The following is a 16,094-nucleotide window of genomic DNA, read 5'->3' as shown; positions in this document are numbered from 1 at the left end:
GGCAAGCTAAATTCTGACATGTCTATTGATATCTTTGTCTGACATCACTACTTGCTGCTCTCTCCATGCACTATGACAAGGCAGAGATAGCAGCCACAGTTTCTATTTGTAGGTATTACTTTCTTATGCATTGCAGTAAGTGGGGCTATGTCTGGAAACAGAGGCTAAAACAGAAATGATGTTCTCTAGAGTACCCAAGGAGCTCGGGGTGACCCAGAACCACTAAGAAAGTATAGGGGACTAAAAGAGACTGAAAAGCCTTTCTACTAAAAAGCAACACTCAGTGTATTTTGCCGTCTTAAAACATATTTGCGATAATTCAGCTTTAAGTGAGCACCTGTGGTTAACAACAATGTATCACTACTGAATATGCAAAGCATCTCTTTATGCCCCTCAAACCAGAACAAGCCTATAGCTTATACATTATACAGAGCCACATCAACCCAATGTTCTCCACTGCTCTCCTACCTTAGTAAATCAACTTTATGTGTTTCCAACTTTCAAAAAATTGGGCGGCAGCCTCTAATCTTCAAGACTAAACTATATCTTTGAAATTACAGTCAAAAATATGTTCCGTTATCCTAGGTGACTGCTTTGTAAACACCTACATCTTGAGATGACTCAGTAACCCTTCTGAGTGGTCCCCACAAGGCCACACTTACCCTCTGGAGTTGGGTTGCCCAGGACTTTCTTGACCTCAGCATTTGTGGGGTTCTGTCCAAGAGCTCTCATGACATCAGCAACCTGGGCATAGGAGATCTTGCTGTCACCTGTCCTGTCAAAGAGCAGGAAAGCTTCTTTGAAGTCTGTAGGGAAAGAAAACAAAAGAATGAGTATGATTTTAGCAATGCCCAACCCTAAAATGTGTGAAACGGTTAAAGGTAACCTGAAGTGAGAGGGATGTGGAGGCTGACATATTTATTTAACTTTAAACAATACCAGTTGACTGGCAGTCCTGCTGATCCTCTGCCTTTAATATGTTGATACAGATCAGATGTTTCTGAGCTAAAAGATTAGCTGCATACTTGTTCCAGGTGTGTGTTTCAGACACTACTGCTGCAATAAAAACTGGGGACACCAGGCATCTAGTACTGCTAAAAAGGAAACAAACATGGCTGCCTCCATATATGTCTCACTTCAGGTTCCCTTTAAGTGACTTATGATATCATGTGACCAAAATTGGTGTGATGGGATCAGCCACAAACAACTTCAGTAAACTTTTTGTTGGTACAAAAATAATTGAATCAAAAAGGAACAAGGGAAAACAATTGACAGAAATCTTCTGATGGAAGATAAAATCTAATGGACTTCTATGGATTGCTGCTTAACATTGCTCTTCAATTTATAGTCCAGTATAGTGCTACTAACAGTGTGTTTTCAGAGTTCCAATGGCAATAGCACTTTATCTAGTAATTACGGTACATGATGTTCAAGTATTCTCTGTGGGTCTGCAGCGATCTGGAAACCATGTGGGCACTGACTAGATGGGAGCATCATGTCACTGAGGGGGTGATGTATTCAGAAATGCCTCTGTGCTCTGTACAGAGCGGGTCTGGGGCCTAGAGAGGGATCAGGGGCCTGTTTGATGCCAGCCCCCACCAAATCTTCCCAAAAAAGACAGATGGTCATGAAAGGTGGGCCCAAAGTTGTTACTTGCCTAAGGCCAGATCAATCTATGTCTTGCACTTATATATTTAATGTACTGCTATTATCCTGCAAGGTATTATATACCAAAGGATAGTCGAATAATAAAATGAATGTCACACAGCAAGAAATAAAAAGTGATTGACCATACTTGTGTTTTCTTGGAGGCTGCAGGATTATTATTCCTAGCAATTACTATACCCTCTGTGGCTGTAGGGCAGCCATTCCTAATATACCTCTGGAAGGTGATTTACTATATATGATCAAGTGATCATTTACTCTGATCAAAATCCAACAATGTGCACAGCAACAGAAAATAAAGCTATTTTTGGGCATGAGGTTAAAGATTTGGAGTGACTGCAGATTCCTTTTGCCACCTTTGGCAGATTATTCCACTTATAAAAAAAAATAAAGGTAACTCAAGGCATGGTTGAGAGGAAGAAAGCGACAGCACGTGGAAGACACGCCTAGTCGCCAAGAGGAAATTTGCGGTCCTTCGTCTCCTATCCTGCCTGGGACACTTGAAACTTGGTTATTTTGAGTAACACATGGTGTTTCCAAATCGAGTCAGAGATGATTTTACAGGCAGACTGTAAAAAGCTGCTAATGTTAGCGAGAGGTCAGCCTTGGTGTAACAGGATACCCTCCCTATTCCCTGCTGTAATCCCAGAGATGCCCAACCCTGTAACCCCCTCAGTGCCATAGCGGGCAATAATTAACGTGCTTAACATGAGCACCTGTTGCTAAAGAACATTTTGACGCTGTCAGCGTTTCTTTTCACAAGTACAAAACAACCCACCATGATCCGCACCTGGCCAGCTTATGTCCAAAGAGCCCTAAATGTTACAGCAGTCTGGTGCCAGTTATCTCCAGGGTGGCATTCTGCCTATGGAAAGGAGGCTGCTACTATAAGTGCAAACTATATTTAAACACCATGAAGCAAAACACAACCAATGAACATTATTACATATGTGGGGCTTGCAGACTATGTGACAGTTCTCTTGAGTCGAACCTAAAGGTTTATATTTCCTAAGAGGCTAGGGACCATAAGCAATTCCCTTTTCCTCCTGAGTTTTTTCCTAAGTGATATTTTTATACCTTGGCAATAAAATACCCTTTGAACTACCAGAAAGCAAGAAAATACTTAACATAATTTTGATAATCCTTTTTTACCTACTATTGGTACCTTTTCAATTGCAAAGTGCTGAAAAGTTGTGTTAAAGAGAATTGAAAAATTATCTCGTAGGAGAAAAAGTTAATTGCATAGGGGCCTGGTTGTGAAGCTGTAGGCTAAAGCTGCTGCAGAAGCTCTTGGTGAATGAACATTCTCAGAGTTACTACAGCAACATATTTAGTTCATTTTTATATGACATTCAATTAACTACTGATTGCATTAAATACTCTTATAATTATTCCTTTCCAGTGTTTTCTATTTTATTTTAGAAAATGTCAAACAGTTGAGGGGTGCTTATCAAAACCATTGCATAATGTAAGATAGAAGCATTACATAACAGAGGAGAGTGCTGCTAATTGATGGAAGGAATGATGACAGCCGGGCCAAAGCTTACTAGTGACCCCAGAATACCCTCTGTGACTCAGGCCACCATGATGCCACCAGCTATCTATGGTCTTCTACTTCAGTTCATGTTAACTGACCAAACTTGGAAGGCAAGTGCTGAGGCCATACTCCCTACGCTGACATACTCTATAGGCTTCTAGGAGTCACTTATATTTCTGGCTTATGTCATGATTGCAAGGTGAGTAAATAAGACCTGACATTAGGATGCCTATAGCCACACTCTGATGTTTATATTTTTACATGCAAGCTAATGTAATGGGCATTGTGAAATGACAATGGATACTAAGCTGCTCAGTGTAATAGTCTCACAAGGCATGCTGGGATGCCACCTTGAAATTACTTCACTAGTTCAGCCATTGCATATTTAGGCCCAGGTTCAATTCACTTTTTCTCCTGAGTTGTCTCCTGGGAGATCATTTTCATATTCTCTTTAAATCACTTCTAAGCATTTTATAATTGAAAAAGTACCTAAAAGTTGGTGAAAAAGTGCTATCAAAGCTATTTTGAGTATTTTCTTTCTTGCTGGTGGTTTAAAGGCATTTTACGACAAAGCATGGAAATATCACCTAAGAGAAAACTCAGAAGAAACGTGAATTGCATATGGGCCATTGGCTCTTGTTCAATTCACCTTTTTCTCCTAAGTTTTCTCCTAGATGATTTTTCACACCTCTTCAATAAAATGTATTTTCAGCCACCAGCAAGTAAAAAAAAGAAAAGAAAAAATTGCCAACACCGTTTCACCTACTTTTTAGCACTTTTTCAATTACAGAGTACTGAAAAGTTATTTTAAACAGAAGATGAAAGTATTTCCTGGGAGAAAACTGAAGATAAAAGGAGGATTGAATACAGGCTATTATGAAATATTAAAAAAACAAAACAACAAAAAAGGAACAATGGATTTTAACCATATCAATGGCCTGTTTTATTGAGGTATCTGCAGAAAACCTCAAAGATCCCAATAAGGATATTATACATCATTCAGCAAAATATTACTGAATTGATCTACAACTGTCTATTGTATGATTAGGATTAACCACTTAACCTGTGTCATATCAGATCATAGTGAGCGTTTACGACAGGTGCATGAATTAGTGGTTGTGTGACTGTAGCATCAATATTTTAAAAGAGTTTTTTTGTGGAAGTGCGCAAGACATCCATCACACAGCTGCTAATTTACTAAGCTTTCAACCGCCCCTCACTATATTCCAATATAACCCAATGACTGCAATCTTTAACCACCTAATAACAAATACATTTTAAACCCCATCTTGTTTTGGACCACATGTGATAGTCTCACTGGGAGGTCTCAGGGATCATTGGACACACTTTAGTAAACCAGACCCTTATGCTGGTAACACACAATGCAGTTTCTGACAGAAAGCTGTATCATGTGTACATGTCCAAACCGCTCAATAAATGGATCGATTTTCAGATAACGCCTCAAAATCTATCCTTTTATCAATCAGAAACAGATTGGAAATGTCAGAAACAATCGTCCGATTCCCGTCAATCGGATGGGAAATTGCATCATGTGTTCCCAGCATAAGTGTGCAAATAAAATGAACACTATCCTGCAGTAAAACAAAGCCTTTGAAGGACAGCCATGTGTCAGGCTATGACATAAGTGTATTTAGGCTGCAGCGCTAGTAGCATTGACTTTAGTATCAGTAAATGACTGACTGAATAAGGCATGCTGTGAGGAGAAGTGATCTATACTTGTGTTGACTTAAGACATCCCCAGTATCTGTACATAATGGGATGTGTGACATTAACACTGGTTCACATCACTTCACTACACCACATGCTTCCTTCAATATCTCAGGCCAAGAAGCTATGGCCATCTACCGTACAGGATTTTCACTAAAACTGCCAACTCACCCAGGTCACAGCTATTATTAAACATGGCACATATGTATGAATATGTGAATGAATCACCATTAAAGTATACTATTCTTATCATTTCCATAAATACTCGTTTCCCCTCATGCTAATCCTAAAGCCTTTCTCTCAACTTACCTTCCTGTTGATCCTGAGAGAAGTCGATCTGTCAAGAGAAAACCAGCCACAAACACTAGAGTTAAAGGCCTGCTCTTATCTGACATCCACAGCTTTCTGAGGTCCACAACACCAGTCCATGCACACAGGACCCTCAGGAAGCTGACAACCCAACAAGGCCAGCAATGAAGGATATGCCTGAATGCTACATTCTCATTTGTTAATCATTCCTTTTTCTGTGATTATAATTGGCCAGTGTAATTTATCCTGTCAGAGATGAAAGTCCACATAGGCGCAGTAGGCATTACTTCACTTCCAGCTTAATCTCACTTACCAGCAACCTCATCTGCAGAGAAAGACTGCAAGGGAAAAGAAGAGAGACAAGAACTAGTATGGTTGCATATGCATTGACAGACTTAAAACTACAGCAATGTATGTGCCTATCCTAGCCTTAGTATTTAAAGAATGTCTTCTCCATGTGTGAGTTACAGTTATGATTTAGCATAGTATATGTGCAAAGCTACTGGCTTCCATTGAAAAGCATTACACACAAACAATGGCTCATTCCCAGAATCCTCTGCAGCAATATGAGCTAAAGGAAGATTAGCAATGTGTCTTTGTAAAACTAGGTACTTGGGCATTAGCCAAATATTCTAGTAAAAGTTCCACAATAACTTATAATATAAAGGAAAATTAATATTACACTACAAAAGTGATGGAGACTTATTATGAGATCATCATTGATTTATAAGTCAAAAATAAAGACTTGTTGCTTTCCATTAAAAAATATCCACTGTTGTCGAAGGGTTATTCTTGACTAGCAATGCAATGTTAAATCATTGCCATGAACATTGGGGAATGACAAGTTTTTCTTCTTTCGATTTGAGAGAAGCCTTTAGTATACTGTTGCATAACAGTAAGGCAAGAAGTATAGTATTCCAAATTGAAGATCTTCAAATGTTTGCAGATCCCTAGCTAAAGCTATAAGAAAAAGCTAATGTTGTACTAGCAAAACGTGCTATGACACCCACCATGTTGAGCTTGGTACTGGGCGAAGAGCAGGGAGCCGAGACGGTGTCCTGAGGAGGGCTTGAGCGTGTGGTCCTTCTGCCTCGACCATGCTCTTCTTATTTATCTGGGGGCAGTGACATGACTGGCCAGCTCAGATGTCACAGGGGGTGGTGGCTCCACCTCCTGGTGAGTTTTTGGCTTTCTTAGGGCAAAGGGAAAGGAGGGATCTCTTTCCAGTGACACCAATTTGGAGTGCTATTTTTAGTAGGAAGCCTCTTTGACACGCTTTCATGAGTTTAAAAGCGGTCAGCAGTTTTTCTACGAGAAGGAGGAGATTTGCATTGGCTGGAGTTGTCAGTTTTGGGCTGTTAGTATTTTTTTTTTCACGGGAATACTTAGCTATTCCTTCATTAGATCTTACAACTGTGTAAATAAAGGCCTGGGTCTAAAAATACGCCACACACTGCCTGTAAATTCCCATCAATAATACCCTGTCTTGCCTACAGTACAGATACACAAAACAACATTCCGCTCTAATCTTTACGGAAACATGATAATTATATAGTTAAACATTTTCCTTCCCTTTCTAAATCTTTAATATGCAGGAATACTGGAAACACTAATAAGCCTTTTAAGGTAAACTTGTCATTAGAGATATATGGAGGCTACCATTGTAAACCTGTTACTGAAATTGTTACTTTCCTGGTTATAATGCTAATTTACCAACTGGAATACTCTTTTAAGGCTGACATACACTATTAGACCCTAAATGATTGATATTTGTCTGAAATCAATTATACTAGTATTTACCACTTTGTACCACTCGGTATTGTATAAATTAATCTGACCAGACATCACCAGGTGCAGTCATGTCAAGCTGCAAAAAATAGCTCTAGCCCCTTTGTTTACTATATTTGGAGAAATCAGTGCTTTGTCGTATATGTATGTAGAAGGCCGAGGATCTGTAAGCAGACTGGTGCCTCTCATGTCCTGTGTATAGTATAATAGAAAAGGAACTAAGCTGCTAGATTTGGTGATTTCTTCCTTTGACATTAAGGAAATTATTATAATTTCCTCAGAAGACGGAGTTACACTTTAACCCTGCAGGATGCCTCTTAGCTGCCTGGGCTTAAGGAGGTGTCTGAAATGTTGTCTTTGTGTGTGGCGACATCTAGCGACCATACGCCACAGATAGCTGCGTTACAACAAAGCCAGTGGTCTTAAGGGATTTGTTGAGTAATCACTGGAATTTGTCAGGGATAACCATTGACAAAGTCTGTTTGTAATTCCGTATATATTTTTCTTCAGTTACAGCACCCGCCCCATACATACACACTTATGGGCGTTTGCCATCACAAATATCTTTCATGGATATCGGTAATCGCTCATCCCCTGTGAAGTTACAGGAGTAATTTATAGATTTCTATATGGGTATTAAAACACGACCTCAGAGGAAAAATATTTATGTTTTGGATAATATAGAATAGAGTAAAGGTGGCCACTAACAAAACAATTTTCTACACGATCGTATTAACAATCGGAAATGATTGTTTGGGAACACTAATGGACAAAAAAATCTCCTAACCAATCCGATCAGATTAATCTGACCGAATTGGTTAGAAATTTTGTCCATTAGTGGTCCCAAATGATCATTTCCGATCGTTCATATGAAGAATCTTTCGTAAATTATAATTTGGCAAACTGTATTGTTAGTAGCCACCTTTAGAATTTTGCTTAGGATTTTACTGTTGCTATCTCTGCTTCTGTTAAAAGGATTTACCAACTTCTTGTTGAACGGGAAGTTAGGGAAGTTTCCACAGATGGGGACACAGACAGCAATAACAACCCAGAGACATTCTAACCACTTTCCACACCATCCTAAACTAAAATAAATGTTCTCTTTTAGGCTTAAACTGTATCTGTACTGTGGATACCAGGCAGCACAGGGGCGTAGTGGTTAGCACTCTCGCCTTGCAGTGCTGGGTCTCCGGGTTTGAATCTCAGCCAGGGTGCTATCTGCACAGAGTTTGTATGTTCTCCCCATGTCTGTGTGGGTTTCCTCCTGGTACTCCAGTTTCCTCACACATCCCAAAAACATACATATAGGTAAATTGGCTTCCCCCTAAATTGGCCCTAGACTATGATACATACACTACACGATACATACATAGGCATATGACTACGGTAGGGATTAGATTGCAACCCTCTCTGACATACTTGGAAATCCTTCAGTAGATTAGGCCCAAAATTTCTTGAGAAATTAGAACCAGCATGACAAATCGAGACTATGCAATGGAGCCTCCATCTCTGACCACATACAGATACTTAATCTTATGAATAACATCCATATGTCCTTCAGGGTTATCTCATGGTGGAAATGGAATCATTGAAAAAACACTAGGATTGGCTGCAGCTTTGTCAAAGTTATGCTCTTGTTAAGTCACAGAAATTTATGGGTAAGCTAGACTGGTGCTGAACCAAACTCTTTACAGTTATATATGACTGAACTAACAATTATTTATCACTGCTACCTTCTACTTTTTTTTAAGACTGATAGGTCAAGGCTGGAAAAAAAGTATTTGTTTAGCTGAATATTGATGTTGCCCTTTTTTTTACTCAACAGACTGAATTTGCAAGCTTTCTAAAAGTGCCCATACACACAATGATATTCTCATTTGATTGCCTGCAGATTTGATCACTCTGATTGAAATGGAAGGGAATCGATTCTTTTAAATATTCAATGACCAAAAATCAGTTGAGTATTGATCAGCCAGGACAAAAAATCTAGGTCAATGGAGGCATGGAGCGCGGCAGAACTGGCAGTAGGTCGATGGTCCATATCGTTGTGCGGCATTGAATAGTGCAATGCTGCGGTTCACTGATAGACTCTATTAAACGTCGATGTGCTGTGCATAGTAGGTATCGATTCCTTTTAGAAAGGAATTGATTGTTCTGGAACATTGGGTAGAAATCTATAGGTGCATGGCCATCTTTAGGCTTTTAGGTGTCTTTGTCAGACATGAAACCTGACCTGACAAAGACACCTTAAGGGTTTGAAAATCCTGCCCTGTTAGTCTGTTGAGGTGCACAACAGAAAGTGTTGAATACAGATAGCCACTGGTAGAAAGGTGCTCAATACTAGTGGCTATTTGTCTTTCAGTGCTTTTACTGGCCTGAGGAAGCGGGCTTAGACCCGTGAAACTCTTTGACTGTGCATAATAAATCCTTTTGGGTTAGCTGACTGTCGTCATTGAGGTAAGCCACCTCTTCTTTCAACATTTTATTTGTTTTTAATAAAATTTTATTCATAGCTGGGCGCCTCTTTACTCTTATTGTGTGCATCTTAACCCCATCCCACCAAAGTTGGAGGTGACGCCATTGTAGCATTCTGTTGTTGCTTTTTAACCTAAGGGAGCAACCATGTCAAGTCCCTCTAGGAGTGGACACCCCGAGTGGAGTCAGGTTCATTGTCTCCACCTGTCTCAAGTGGTTGGTCACCCCTATTGCAACCTACCTTCACCTTTGTGAGTAGCCTTTTTTGACTTATATATATCATCCATTAACTAATAACGTGCTGCACTATTTGGGCTATCATTGTCTCTGTGTCTTTTTTTCTTAGGTTGTCAAGACAGCCCACCTTTCCACAGTGTGTGGAGGTATCCAATAAGTGGTAAAATCCTTAAAGGGATACTGTAGGGGGGTCAGGGGAAAATGAGTTGAACTTACCCGGGGCTTCTAACGGTCCCCCGCAGACATCCTGTGTTGGCGCAGCCACTCCCCAATGCTCCGGCCCCGCCTCCGGTTCACTTCTGGAATTTCAAACTTTAAAGTCTGAAAACCACTGCGCCTGCGTTGCCGTGTCCTCTATCCCGCTGATGTCACCAAGAGCGCACAGCGCAGGCCCAGTATGGTCTGTGTCTGCGCAGTACACTCCTGGTGACATCAGCGGGAGTGAGGACATGGCAACGCAGGCGCAGTGGTTTTCTGACTTTAAAGTCAGACATTCCAGAAGTGAACCGGAGGCGGGGCTGGAGCATCGGTGAGTGGCTGCGCCAACACAGGATATCTGCGGGGGACCATTAGAAGCCCCGGGTAAGTTCAACTCATTTCCCCCCGACCCCCCTACAGTATCCCTTTAAGATCCTTAATTTTAAAGTGTTTGCTAATGAAATAACGCAAAAAACTTAACACATAATAGGAGGAATAGAAGTACAGTACTGATCAAAATCAGTGCCAAAAAGAAGTGAAGGGCAAAATCTATGACATGAACATTTTGTTAGTTTTTTTTCCCCTTAAAGTGGAGCTGCAGTAAACCTTTTTAGTTTTGAGTGGAGAAATAAAGCATTAGAACCACTGCCCAAATTAAGCTGGTCTCTGAAATTGAGCTGCTCTCTGATATTATTTCCTGTTTCAAATGTTACCAAGAGCAGGAAGTGAGAGAACCAGGGGCGCAACGCCCCAAAAATCAGTGGCACGTGCCCCTTATCTACTCTGGGGTGCCCCGGATGTCCCAAAGGCAGAGTAGAGGCACCACAGCAGCCAGCATGGCACCACACAGTACCTAGCATGCCCCACAGAGGCACCACAGCATCCAGCATGGAACTACACAGCACCCAGCGTGCCCCATAGAGGCACCATAGCACCCAACATGACACCGTAGCACCCAGCATGACACCACAGCACGCAGCAATGGGGAGTAGGCTGGGTGCTGTGGAGCCTCTATGTGGGCATATTGGGTGCTCCGGTGCCAAGCTAGGTGCTATTGTGCCTTTATGGGGGCATGCAGAGAGCTGTGGCTGTTCTATGGGGGCATGATGGGAGTTGTGGTGCCTCAATGGGAGGTCCATGGGAGTATGGGAGTGGGTCCACTAGAAGGTAAGGGAATGCTATGGGGGAACTGCCAGATAACCTGGTGGCAAGCCAGCCCACCCAGAAGCAAGCCGGGTAACTCTGCCTAGTTATGTTTAAGTGACACTGTCTATTTATGTGATATGCTGCGTTTTTTAATCAATTAAGGGGGGCTTTATCCAACATTTTGCTTAGCAACCTACTTAGACCGCTGTTAAGTTCATGCAATTTGGGCTCCACCCATGGCCACACCCACATTCCGGAGTATGGCGACACCCATTTTTTTGGCTGGAGTGCCCAAAAGTGCCCCGATCTCTTAGGATCCTAGCAACGCCCCTAGAGAGAACTCTCTCTAGTGAGGATACATGCAGGAAAAATCCTACTGCTTTTAAAGGATACCCGAAGTGACATGCGGCATGATGAAATAGACGTGTATGTACAGTGCCTAGCACACAAATAACTATGCTGTGTTTCTTTTTTTCTTTCTCTGTCTGAAAGAGTTAAATATCAGGTATGTAAGTGGCTGACTCAGTCCTGACTCAGACAGGAAGTGACTACAGTATGACCCTCACTGATAATAAATTCCAACTATAAAACACTTTCCTAGCAGAAAATGGCTTCTGAGAGCAGGAAATAGATAAAAAGGGGAATTTCTTATCAGTGAGGGTCACACTGTAGTCACTTCCTGTCTGAGTCAGGACTGAGTCAGCCACTTACATACCTGATATTTAACTCTTTCAGGCAGAGAAAGGAGAAAAAGGAACACAACATAGTTATTTGTGTGCTAGGCACTGTACATACACATATCTATCTCATCATGTCACATGTCACTTCAGGTATCCTTTAATAGGATGGATAAGGGCTACATGTTGCGACTGTTCTTTTATCGCTATCTTTGTACCTCATGACAAAATGCACCTCACTTCCTGCCAACCACAAATGTAACACTGCAGATCCACTTCATGCATGTCCTATTTTTCGCTAGAGATACAAAGATTTTGGCATTTGGCACCTATTTTAAATGCGTCAGTTGACAATTCAGGGCTCATTCACACTACAGAGCGCATACACTAAAGTAATTTCGTGCATGCGTTGCCATCGCACAGAATACACGTTGTGGTGCGCTAGAGTGCAGACATCGGCAGCCGTACCCATCTGAAAATGTGTGTGTTGTGCGATAAAGTGTTCCCAGAAGCATTACATTGTAACGCATGGGAACACACAGCTGTAATGTGAATGGTAACATAAAAGTCTATGGACTTTCATGTTGCCATGTGGATCGTAACGCTATGTGCGTTGCGTCATAAGTGACAGCGCAGCACATAGTGTAAATGAGCCCTAAGAGTAGTAGCCTTGGGGTAAGGGAGATTCCTGCCCTGCTCCTACATTGTAGCCAGGCACCAGTGTGAGAGGAAGCATGGAAGTTTACTTTCAGCTTCATTACTCGTCATGTCAAACAAAGTAACTCAACCTAAGGAGAATGCAGCACTGCAAGCCTTAGCAAAGTTTGATTGGAGCTAAATTCTAAACGGTGACTCCACTTAAAGTGAACCTGCGGACTAAAAATCTACTCAGCAGAACTGAAAAGGCTTGGTGTTTCTTTAACAGTTTCACAGCATCAGAACTTTGTTTTTCTTACCAAAGCATCATTTGTAGCTGCATTTTTACCTAAGCTCCACCCATCAAAGAAAAAAAGCCCAGGCTTTTTTCCCCTGATGCTGTACAGAGCATGATGGGATTTCCTATGTTGTTATTCACGTTGCCTAGCAACTGGGAGAGGTGCTCAGGACACAGGACAGTTGGAACTGTGTCTCATGCTCCCTGTCACCTCCTTTCAACCAAAAAGATGGCTGCCATCATGAAATCAAACATTTGCCTGTTCTTTTAAAACAGTGTGGGTAAGAGATTATATTACCTATCTATTTTAATTAACATAACTAATGTAACTTAATGACAGTATGTTTGTTTAGGCTGGAGTTCCTCTTTAAACTCCATCTCCAGGGATTGAAAAACCTTGCACTCATCCATCAATATTCCCACACTACTAGTAATAATGTTCAAACATTGTTGCAAATACCATTTTCTATCATCAGCTGGCAATTGTATGACAGCCACTGGGCTTTTCCTAGGTCTGACTGCTTCCCAGGTCAAGTATGTTGTGCCCTATTGTGGACAATGGAAGGGGACATGGTCCTGACTGCCACTCACTCTTCTTTCAGCATGGTGGGGGTGTGGCCCAGACTGCCAGGCGTTTGGGCAGTTCAGATAAAGCAAGGTCTGGTATACCATCATATAATATGATCAGTGAGCAAATAACTTTAACAGTGAGGAAATGTGTGTGTTGGGAAATCAAGTGGGGGGGGGGGGGGGGCACTGTGTCCCTACATTTCCCACAGACTTGTTATTTCTCCTATGGACTTAGCTACATTGTAACAAACTGCTTGTAATGGGAGGGGGATTTTTTTTTTGTAGTGGTAGAAGGATTTTTACACTTAGTTCATTGTAATGTATTTATTGGAAACTCTAATAAGCAAAGTTAGAGCAGATCTGTTGCCTATAGTTCACAAATGACAAAACTTGCTGCATAATAATCTGCCAACAAGCAGTGTCATGCGGGGATACCCGGGACTTATGAACGGACCTGCCTGTTGTATGGAGCAGAGGTGGGGGGCTGATTGTAGAGGTAGTTTACCTTGGTCTGGCTGACTGCAGGAGGAGTAATTTAGTATTAAAGTACAATAGGGATAAAGAGGCGCCCAGTTGTACATAAAACAGGAGTTAAAAACAATAATAAAAACGAAAAAGGTGAGGAGGTGGCTTACCTCAATGATGACAGTCTCATAAGACAAAAACAAGATTATTTTATCACAGGCTATTAAAGTCTATGTTATACTAGAAATGTTCTGAGTCTCTCTGAGTCGGCCTTGTGTCGTGTGATGCAACATTCATGTGACCATTGTGCCAATGAATGGTGAAGATCAGTGGCTACATCGGGCCCTCCAGCAAAACTTTGTGGCCCTCCCCCAATGTTCACACCCCTTTCCTTGCCTCCCCTTGGTGCCCTTCATGGCCTTGGGGCCCATCTCAAAGGGGTTATAAAACCAGTGTGGCCATCATGATCTGCACACCCACAAGTGTAGCCACAAAAACACCTGATCTGAAGTACAGCATAGTCCCCTGTATCTGAGGAAGGGAAGGTTACTAGTTGGGGACCCCCACAGCTGAAGGCCCCCCTGCTGTCGCAGAGGCTGTTCTTATCTAGCTACACCCCTGGAGAGAATGCAGTGGGAGGCTGGAACTTGCAAACCATTGGAAGAGGGCTCCATGCTCATTTCTGCAGTGTGGACCTAAAGCCCTGACTAAGCTCCACACTACAGCAGTAATTAGCAGTAATGTCAAAAGCAGCCAAATTGTGGGCCTAAAAGATAACTACCTAATGTTCCAGCTGCACAATCTTGTGTTGCCCACAGATAACTAAACCTGAAAGGTCTAAGTTCGGTAATTAGCGCACACAACAATTTTTAAACAACTTCTCTAGGCAGCTTCCCAGGTGGAAACAGGTGAATGTGAAAATCTAGCAGCTTCTGAGGGCAAATCAGGATAAGGTTCACATTCACATTCTGGTCTCATACTATGCAGCTGTTTCTGCTTCTACCAGTATGAGCGCACATAGCAGAAACTAAATGGGAACAGCAGTAGCAGGAAGCAGAGTTGGATTGACACTATAAATGTTGCCTTGCGAGACAGGAAAAAGGCTTTCTCTCTCATATATTCAAATACACATGTCCATTGCAAAGATATGGAAGCTGCCATGTTAAAGGACAACTGAAGTGAGAGGTATTTGGGGGTTGCCATATTTATTTCCTTTTGAGCAATACCAGTTGCCTGGATGTCCTGCTGATCCTCTGCCTCTAATACTTTTAGCCATAGACCCTGAACAAGCATGCAGCAGATCAGGTGTTCCTGATATTTTTGTCAGGTCTTACAAGATTAGCTGCATGCTTGTTTCTGGTGTAATGCTAGGTACACACCATACAATTTTCTGGCAGATTTACCTGCCAGATCGATTATTTCCAACATGTCCGACCTGAATTTCGATCGATTTCTCGATTTTCCAAATGTTTTTCTAGCTCGTGTTTCCAATGGGTTTCCATAGAAGTTAACGCAAATCAATTGGAAAAACGATCAAAATATCGATTGTAAATCAGATCGGATATGATTTCAGATAATCGATCTGGCAGGTAAATCTGCCAGAAAATTGTATGGTGTATACCAAGCATTATACAGATACCACTGCTGCCAAAGAGATCATCAGGGCTGCCAGGCAACTGGTAGTGTTTAATCGGAAATACAGTACATATGACAGTCTCTATATTTGTCTAACTTCAGTTGTCCTTTAGTCCAAAGGTCTGAACAGTCCCGATTTTGACGGGACTGTCCCGGGACTGTCCTGGACTCAGCCCTCCTATCCCATGCCCCACCCCTTCTTATAAAATCCCGCTTTCTGCCCCCTCTAATATTCCCTCAGCATCCCCTGTCTCCATACTACCCGACCCAGTTGATGCAGATCACTGCTGCTGCTGCTGCTGGCGTGCAGCTGCTGGCGTCCACCTCTTCCTGTCAACTCACCTCTCAGGTCAAGATGCCAGGCGGGCTGGCTGCGTGTGAGTCAGTGGCGGTGTGCAGTGCTGATAGCTTGGCTGGACTTGTGCTACAACTAGGTACCCTCTTATGCTTCGCTAAGTTTGCTCCCTTGCAACTTGGCATGCTGTGCAAATTTGCCCCATCTGCACACAAAAAACTTCTGCACAGGATAAGTGTGAATCAAGCCATACAAACTTATTTTTGCTACGTATGGGTATGCTCTGCAGTGTGCGACCCAGCCAACCAGCAGACTTTACCGGGGGCTAACAGCAGATCAATAGATGGGGCCAGAAGGACAGCAAGGGACTTTCAAGACTACAAGGGGCTGGAAAAAGCCCCAGATTATTAAAATCATATCTTTTCACCACTAGAT

At 42.0% G+C, this 16,094-nt stretch overlaps 2 protein-coding genes across 3 annotated transcripts in view; both read right to left on the bottom strand.

Moving 5' to 3' along the window:
* Window positions 1-16,094, bottom strand: part of LOC137524900 (uncharacterized) — a 366,090-nt gene that overhangs the window by 95,543 nt on the left and 254,453 nt on the right. The gene's annotated exons all lie outside the window — the stretch shown is intronic.
* Window positions 1-16,094, bottom strand: part of MYL1 (myosin light chain 1) — a 29,511-nt gene that overhangs the window by 3,175 nt on the left and 10,242 nt on the right. The window contains exons 1-3 of one of the 2 annotated variants that reach the window (XM_068245398.1): window positions 6,250-6,345; window positions 5,553-5,577; window positions 663-806 (exon numbers count right to left, since the gene is read on the bottom strand). In XM_068245398.1, coding sequence (XP_068101499.1) covers window positions 663-806; window positions 5,553-5,577; window positions 6,250-6,252 — 172 coding nt within the window. In that variant the 5' untranslated portion in view covers window positions 6,253-6,345. Of the gene's footprint in view, window positions 1-662; window positions 807-5,239; window positions 5,268-5,552; window positions 5,578-6,249; window positions 6,346-16,094 lie in introns of those variants that run through there. The other variant, XM_068245396.1, reaches the window with a different exon arrangement.

This window comes from Hyperolius riggenbachi, chromosome 7, assembly GCF_040937935.1.
Source record: "Hyperolius riggenbachi isolate aHypRig1 chromosome 7, aHypRig1.pri, whole genome shotgun sequence".
Lineage (NCBI taxonomy): Eukaryota > Metazoa > Chordata > Amphibia > Anura > Hyperoliidae > Hyperolius > Hyperolius riggenbachi.
This window is presented reverse-complemented; position numbering and strand designations above follow the sequence as displayed.